This window comes from Otolemur garnettii, unplaced genomic scaffold, assembly GCF_000181295.1.
Source record: "Otolemur garnettii isolate 467f Iridium unplaced genomic scaffold, OtoGar3 scaffold00050, whole genome shotgun sequence".
NCBI lineage: Eukaryota > Metazoa > Chordata > Mammalia > Primates > Galagidae > Otolemur > Otolemur garnettii.
The window spans coordinates 6866324-6874947 of NW_003852445.1; the positions used below are offsets into that span (position 1 = coordinate 6866324).

General features: G+C 39.6%; 1 protein-coding gene and 1 pseudogene across 1 annotated transcript in view; one reads left to right on the forward strand and one right to left on the reverse strand.

Annotated features, from left to right (window-relative positions):
• BUB1B (BUB1 mitotic checkpoint serine/threonine kinase B) overlaps positions 1-8624 on the forward strand; it is a 75201-nt gene that overhangs the window by 43194 nt on the left and 23383 nt on the right. Inside the window, exons 9-11 of the mRNA XM_023514253.1 lie at positions 1141-1370; positions 7247-7359; positions 8174-8289. Coding sequence (XP_023370021.1) covers positions 1141-1370; positions 7247-7359; positions 8174-8289 — 459 coding nt within the window. The remainder of the gene's footprint in view (positions 1-1140; positions 1371-7246; positions 7360-8173; positions 8290-8624) is intronic.
• LOC111725938 lies at positions 4135-4485 on the reverse strand (annotated as a pseudogene).

An 8624-nucleotide genomic window follows, 5' to 3' on the forward strand; every position in this document is an offset into this window, starting at 1 on the left:
AGCTCTTGGGCTTAGGCAATTCTCTTGCCTCAGCCTCCCAAGTAGCTGGGACTACAGGCACCCGTCACAACACCTAGCTATTTTTTTGTTGTAGTTTGGCTGGGGCTCGGTTTGAACCTGCCACCCTCGGTATATGAGGCCAGTGCCCTACTCAATGAGCCACAGGTGCCACCCTATCCTGAAGTATTTTGTTCTGTATGAAGCTATTGAAAATATTTAATAGTATTGTTTTCTTGATTTCATTCTCAGATTGTTCATTGTAGGTGTATAAAATACAAGTGATTTTTGTTTATTGTATCCTCTGACATTTATTATCTACAGTTTTTTAATGGATTCATATGGTTTTCTATGTATAAGATCATATTTTCTGCAAATAGAGATAGCTCTAGTTTTTACTTGCCCATCTGGACTCCTTTTGTTTTTTCTCTTGCATAATTGCCCTGGCTAGAATTTCTAGTACAACATTGAATAGAAGTGGCAAGAATGGACATCTTAGTCTTGTTCCTGATCTTAGGGGGAAAGCATCCAGACTTTCCTGGTAAAGTGTGGTACTAGTGTAGGCTTCTCATAGAGGTGTTTTTACCAGATTGCGCAAGTTGGGAACACTTTTGAAGCATGTAGATGCCTCTACCCTCGCATAACACATTCTGAGTCAGTGGATCTGGGAAGGACCAGGTGTCTTTAATGGTACTAAGGCAAATAAGAAAATAAAAGGTATAATAGTGATTCTAATCCATAGCCAGGGTTGAAAACAACATGATTGAGGTATCTTATGCTTTCTGAATTTTAAAATATACTACTGTTCTCATTCTTCCCCTTCAGCTGAGAACCGTAAGCTTCACATCATCAGGTTAGGTCCCTAATGCTATATTCCTAACTCTAATTTCTTTGGATGCTGAACAGTGAAAAATGAACTATGTTGTGTAGGTTAATTTCCTTACAGATATTGGGTTTAATTAAGATTTCTTTTCACCTATAAATAATACAAACTACTTTATGATCCCATTTCCTTCCTCATCACAGCAGAAGTAGTATTTAAAACACAATTATTGATGACTCTTGTAAGTTATTTTAGTCTTTTTCTCAATCTTATTTTTTGTTTGGATCTGTGTGGTAAATAATAATTACTTGGCTTCCTAGGACACCATGCAAAATTGAACCTAGTATAAACCATGTTCTAAGCACCAGAAAGCCTGGAAAGGAAGAAGGGGATCCTCTGCAGAGGGTTCAAAGCCATCAGCAAGCGTCTGAAGAGAAGAAAGAGAAGGTGATGTATTGCAAGGAGAAGATTTATGCAGGAGTAGGGGAATTCTCCTTTGAAGAAATCCGGGCTGAAGTTTTCCGGAAGAAATTAAAAGAGCAAAGGGAAGGTATGTGTATTGATCTAATTCAAGTTTATGAAAGTGACTTAATTGTAAGAAGGTTGGGCTGATATATTAAGTCTGTGGAAGATCGCCTTCATTAATTTGTACCTTTATGGGGTGTTTCTATGGGTTACTGTTTCTCTCTCTATATAAGCTGAAGTCCCATTATTGCCTTCCATGAAAACTCCTGTGGGTAGGAGGAATTGAATCTGTGTTCAGAAGTAAAGAAGAAAAAGAAGGTCCGAACTGTATGAATACTCATGTTTCCCAGCTCAGTAAGCAGATAGCTGTGATCCCTGATGTGCATATGCATCCCATGTCCTCCACAAAGTACTTTTCTTAGTGTTGCCTAAAGTGTCACTTTACCTTTGATAGTCTGCCTGAAATTTCTCCAAGGGCTTATTTAGATTAACATACTTGGTCACACCTAAGTCACTAAGGTGATATTTGTATTGTTTCTTAAAGATACTATTTTCTTTCTAAATAAAATGATTTATTAAAATTTGAGATACAAGGAATTTTGGAGAAATGGGAAGCACTCTTATTCTGGAGGCTAGAGGTAGGGCAGAATGGGCTGAATAGCTCTCATAAAAGGATGTGACATTAATGGGGTTAGCTGGGAAATTTAAGCATCACTTACAATTTGAGGAACAATCTTTTCTCAGTTCCAGGTGACAAGATAGAAGCAAACTTCTGTAAAGCAGACTGTTAGTTTGGAGTTTGGCCTTGCCTTCATGTTTTACATGTGCTTTCCAAGACTGATGAGAGTGTTCTGGGTTCAAATAATACATTGAAATGTATGTGTCTAGGTGAGAGAGAAGGATGATTTGCAAAGCAAAGTGCTAGTTGAATAACGCTTTTAGAAAATGGGAACCACCACAACAAAGAAATAGGTGAGGAGAGTAACCAAATACAAACTGGAAAAGCATTAGGTATCTTGATAAAAACTGTTTGATAAGGGAAAAACCTAGCCTATCTCAGGTATATAGAAATAAGATTTTTTTGTTTTTGTTTTTGTTTTTGAGACAGAGCCTCAAGCTGTCCCCCTGGGTAGAGTGCTGTGGGATCACAGCTCACAGCAACCTCCAACTCCTGGGCTCAAGCAAGTCTCCTGCCTCAGCCTCCCAAGTAGCTGGGACCACAGGTGCACTGCCACAATGCCCGGCTATTTTTTGGTTGTAGCTGTCATTGTTGTTTGGTGGGCCCGGGCTGGATTTGAACCTGCACCTTTGGTCTATGTGGTTGACACCTTAGCCACTTGAGCCATAGGCACCGAGCCAAAAATAAGATTAAAGTTCATTCAGTTAGTCTGAGAAGAACCTATAGTAGGGTTAAGTGGGATTTGGGTAGGTAAAAGGAAATATTGACCCTTGAGGATTTTTATTATTATTTTTTTTAGAGACAGAGTCTCACTTTGTCACTCTTGGTAGAGTGCTGTGACATCACAGCTCACAGCAACCTCCAGCTCTTGGGCTTAGGCGATTCTTTTGCCTCAGCCTCCTGAGTAGCTGAGACTACAGGCACCTACCATAGTACCCAGTGGGTGCATGCACTCTCTCTATGTATGTGTGTGTATATATATATTGTTGTTGTTGTTGCAGTTTGGCTGGAGCAGGGTTCAATCCCACCACCCTCAGTATATGGGGCTGACACCCTACTCACTGAGCCAGAGGTGCCACCCACCCTGAGGATTTTTAAATACTCATTTCCTAAGCTAATCTCTGAATCTGTCTCATGAACTTAAAATTTCCCATCTGTGTTTAGTTTGTACCTTTTAAATCTTTATTGCTATAAATGTGGGTTCTTGTTACTATTGAAACCTGGCTTCAGAAATTAACTGAGCACCTGAGAATCTGACTTTCCACCCCCATATCACCTAGTACCATGGCTTTCCAATTCCTTAATTGCCACACTTCCTCCACGGTCTTACTGTGGACCTGGACTTTATTACCACATAACCATACTACTGCAGAAATCTCTATTTTGAAGATCCTGTTCTTTGACCACCATCTTCTCCTTTAGCTCACTTTAGGATTCCACTCCTGGAATTCTTTGGTTTCTTCAAGATCCCTAATTCATCCCTAGCACTTTTATTATTTTATTGTTCATTACCATTTTTATATCCTGACTTCCTTTCTTCCCAGCTTAGAGTCATACCAGTCATTTTAATCACCCCCTGTAAATACCTTTAACTCCTTTATCTGCCTGTCTTTGTATTCACCTAACAAATTCTCCACCCTGATTAAATTCACCTATTTGCTTATATTCTGAACCTGAATCTAGGCTGTTTACATATATTTGGAGAAAAATTCAGTTGTGTATACTGCTCTCACTTTAAATTTATGATCATAAACCTCAAATGGGCATTCACCAGTGCCTAGCCATCTTACTACACCCTGGTAGATGGATTTCTTCTTTCTGCTAAGCAACTAATTTAATTTTTTTTATACTTTCACATTTTCTACAACCCTGCACCTGCTCAGCTGTAATTTTGCTTCATACTTCGTTGGGAAAATAGAAGTAACCTAATGGTAACTCCAGATCTATAATCTTATTATCTATAATTCATACCATTTACTCTACCTTATATTCTTCTGTTAAAATTCTTAAAAATGTCTCTGTTCATTGTCCATTTGGGTTTTAGAGCTCATTCCCTCATACCTCAAGGATTTGCCCTTTACAAAGGGGGTGGTTTTCTACCCACTCACCTTAAGCATTTTGCCTTTTGTACTAAACTATTATCATCATACAAATACATTGCCATTTTTAATTTTTTTTTCTTTTTTTACAAAAGTTTATTCTTAAATGTACAATAGGTTCTAAGACAACACTTCATTTTAGCTATAGGTGGCAAAAGATGTTATGACAGGGAATACAGATGTTTAAATAGGAATCAATCGTCATCATCTCAGGCACAAGGAACAGCTTACTTTTTGCCAGATTTCTTAATTCCACCTGTGGCAAGGGGACCCTTCCCTGCGGCCTTTGCTTTTAGTTCCTCGAGTTTCTTTTGCTCCTCTTTTTGTTTCTGTTGGAACGCCTTATCTTCCTCATCCATCTCCTTGGTCTGCTTCTTAGGCTGTGTCAGGGGCTTTTTCTTGCCACCTTCGTGGCCGGACATGGCGCTGCCGCCCATTGCCATTTTTAAAAAGTCCTCCATTATCCTCACATTCTTCTCCAGTCATTAGCCCATTTTTGTACTTCCCATCACAGCAAAATTTCTTGAGAATTGTAATCAGTCTTGTCTTTACAGCTGATTATTTCCTGAAGCACTCATTTTATTCCAGTGAAAAGGCTGTGGTCATGGTCACCAGAAACATTTTTGCTGAATACAGTGACTATTTCTTTGTACTGATCTTCATTTGGCACAATTGTTGAATTGCTTCTTTAAGAAATGCTTCTCTTGGCTCGGCGCCTGTGGCTCAAATGGCTAAGGTGCCAGCCACATACACCTAAGGTGGCAGGTTCAAATCCAGCCCGGGCCCGCCAAAAACAACAATGACGGCTGCAACCAAAAAATAGCTGGGCGTTGTGGTGGGTGCCTGTTGTCCCAGCTACTTGGGAGGCTGAGGCAGGAGGATCGCTTGAACCCAGGAGTTGGAGGTTGCTGTGAGCTGTGATGCCACAGCACTCTACCCAGGGGGATGGCTTGAGGCTCTGTCTCAAAAAAAAAAAAAATGCTTCTCTTGGCTTCTTCTTTTTGGGGTATTCTCCCTCAATGTTATTTGCTACTGTTCTTCTCATGCAGGATCTCTTCCTGAGGACTAGAACAGATTCCTGGAATAATCCTAATTATCTAACTCTTTCTACAACTATCTCTGGGTAGTAGAATAAATACGGTTTACAAACCACAGACTCAAATTTATATCCCCATTCCTGACGTTTCACCAGACTTCCAGACTTATATTTACTGCAGTTAAACTCAACATAGCCAGTACAGAATTCCTGATTTCAAATTACCACATACTTTCTTGGCACCTATAACTCAGTCGGTACACACACCCAGGCTGGTAGGTTCGAACCCAGCCTGAGCCAGCTAAACAACAATGACAACTGCAACAAAAAAATAGCCAGGCGTTGTGGCGGGCGCCTATAGTCCCAGCTACTTGGGAGGCTGAGGCAAGAGAATCGTTTAAGACCAAGAGTTTGAGGTTGCCATGAGCTGTGACGCCATAGCACTCTACCAAGAGCAATATATTGAGACTCTGTCTCAAAAAAAAAAAAAAATCAAATTACCACACACCATTCTCAGCCTTCCTCATCTCAGTAAAAGGCATCACCATGTAGTCATTTGTTCAAGACAAAAAACATCTAGGTTATCTTTGATATCCTTCTTTCCTTACCATTTCCCCAGATCTAATAAATACACCTATCAACTCTGCCACCACAATATTGCCCAAATCTTTATCTCCACTCTCACTATTTCATATATTGAAATCCTAACTCCCAAAGTCGTAGTATTAGGAGGCAATTAGGTCATGGTTGTGGGTACCTCACAAATGGGATTAATGCCCTTATAAAATAATCCTTAGGCTCCTCAACCCTATCATCATGTGAGGACACAGTGAGGTGCCACGTATGAGCCAGAAAGCAGGCTGTTACCGGACACTGACTCCACTAGCACCTTGATCTTAGACTTCCTAGCTTCCAGAACTGTGAGAAATAAATTTCAGGGTATTGTTTTTGTTTCAAACCACATTTTAAAGGAATAATTGACCTAAAAATCTGTACAGAGTTAATGTTCCTATCTCAATGAGGGTAGGGATAAAGTATACACCCATGAAAGTATCACTATTGATACTTTCACTATGTGTAGGCCATTGACATACACATTACCTCCCAAAGTTTCTTCCACCCCCTTTATTATTATTGGGTTTTTGGGTTTAAATTTCAGTTTTTTATAAGGCATCTCACTATGGCATTTTATTATAGCAAGCCCAATGGACTGAGAGGCCTACTATCACCTTAATCCAAACCATAGTCATTGGCTGAACTGCTACAGCTGGGCTGTCTCATTCTCACCCCACCACCATCCATTGCGTTTATAGTAAAGGATCTTTTCAAAAAGTCAGATCATGTTATTCCTTTACTTAAAATTTCCCATTGTTTTTTTTTCATTGTCATAGAATACAATACAAACTCTTTAACTTTCAGAATCCCACATGGCCAGGCGCTATGGTACACACCTGTAGTCCCAGCTACTTGGAATCCTGAGGTAGAAGGATTGCTTAAGCCCAGGAGTTCCAAACCAGCCTGGGCAGCATGGCAAGACCACATCTCCGGAAAAAAAAAAAATGAAGAAAACCCCACATGACTTCTCCTATCTCTCCATCCCCATCTCTTTCTGTTATCCCTCTTATTGTACTGCAGCCACACTGGCCTTCTTTTGGATCCTTTAACACAGTGGTCCTGCTCCTCCATTAGGGCCTTTGTGCCAGCTATTTCATTAGCCTAGAATCTTTTCCCAGAACTTTATGTAGGATTGACCCAGATTGGCCCCTTGTTACTAAAATTACAGTTTATAATGTTACTTTATCAGAATGATCTTGTCTTATTACTAATCTTAAATTGCCCTTGACCTTCATCCTCCTACCCCATTGCACATTTCACATCACCTATTTTATTTTCTTTATGTACCACTGAAACCTAAGTACTCAGAATTGTGGTTGGCACAAAGTAGGTATTCTTTTTTTTTTTTTATTGACTGAATACATAAAAGAATAGAGGCTTAGACTTCAAGTTGAGGACTCTACTCCACTTATGTCATTTTTATCTGTATTAGGAACATATGTATATTGAGGACATGAACTCCAAAGGCTGTTTTTGATAGAAATCAAGTTGCTTTGAGGAATAAAAGTCTCTGGTGACTTTACTATTTCTAGCTGAGCTATTGACCAGTGCCCAAAAGAGAGCAGAAATGCAGAAACAGATTGAAGAGATGGAGAAGAAGCTAAAAGAAATCCAAACTACTCAGCAAGAAAGAGCAGGTGATCAGGTAATTTTTTCTTTTTCATACATAAAACTAATGCTCATTGAAACATTTAAACAATATCTAAGTATGGAAGGTTAAAGTCATCCCAACTGGTTAAGAAACAAGCAGTTTCTTAACTATTAGCTGTAGGAAAGTTGAGCAGGAAAATAATTTAATAAGTGACTTCAAGTGAAATTTGTGGCATGTGAATAAGTGATGCAATGTATTGACCTCTTAATTATACTTATTATTTTGTTAATTCTGAGTTTAGCTTCTTGTTCTAGATATGTTCCATTAAAATGGAGTTTACTAAAGAAATTTGGTATATGTTTGGCACTACTGAGTTAAGTACAACAGTACCAGTTTATGCTAGGAAGGTAAATTATTGGAAAGGACTTTTGTGGTACAACCTTTTTTTTGAGAGAGAGAGAGAGAGCACTACTCTGTTGCTTGGGCTAGAGTGTCATGGCCTCAGCCTAGCTCACAGCAACTTCAAATTCCTGGGTCCAGGTACTCCTTCTGCTTCAGTCTCCTGAGTAGCTGAAAGTAGAGGCCTGTCATCATGCTGGCTGATTTTTCTATTTTTTAGTAGAGAAGGGGGTCTCACTCTTGCTCAGGCTGGTCTCAAACCCCTAAGCTCAAGCAATCCACCCTCCTCAGCCTCCCAGAGTACTAGGATTACAGCCATGAGCCACTGTGCCCAACCAGTACAGCCATTTTATATGGTTAGTGGTCTAGGGAAAGGGTATGGTGAAACTAATGTTGGCGTTAGAGACTGAAAATAGATAACATTATCTGAATGAAGGGAACATTGATTTTGCTGATTTAATGCAAACAGCAAGAAGAGAAGGTGCCTATGAAGGAGACAGCTGAACTGCAAATTGCTTCCATGTCTAAGGAAATGCCAGGAATGACTGTGTCCAGTTCTGTTTATGCAGTAAACTCTTATGCCAGGTAAGAGCACATTGGTGGGAAGGACAGTGCTTATTGAAGGACATTTAGAACCAGTCTCTGATTCGCTGGTGCCTTGAAGTCCCCTGGACTTTTTTGGTATTTTGTTTCTGTCACAAAATAAAAGTTTTCATGCTGATGAGGGAGGACAGAGTGTTGACTTTTTTCCATTGGGAAAAATACATGTTTTTTCTATAATGTTTTTTAAATAAGAAATCAGTCACTTATACCACCAAGAGATAACTATGTAACACTGTTGTATCTCTCCTTCTGTGTTCTCTTCTTGTCTTGTTTCATAAAAATGGCAGATTAGGCTCGGCGCCTATAGCTCAACCGGC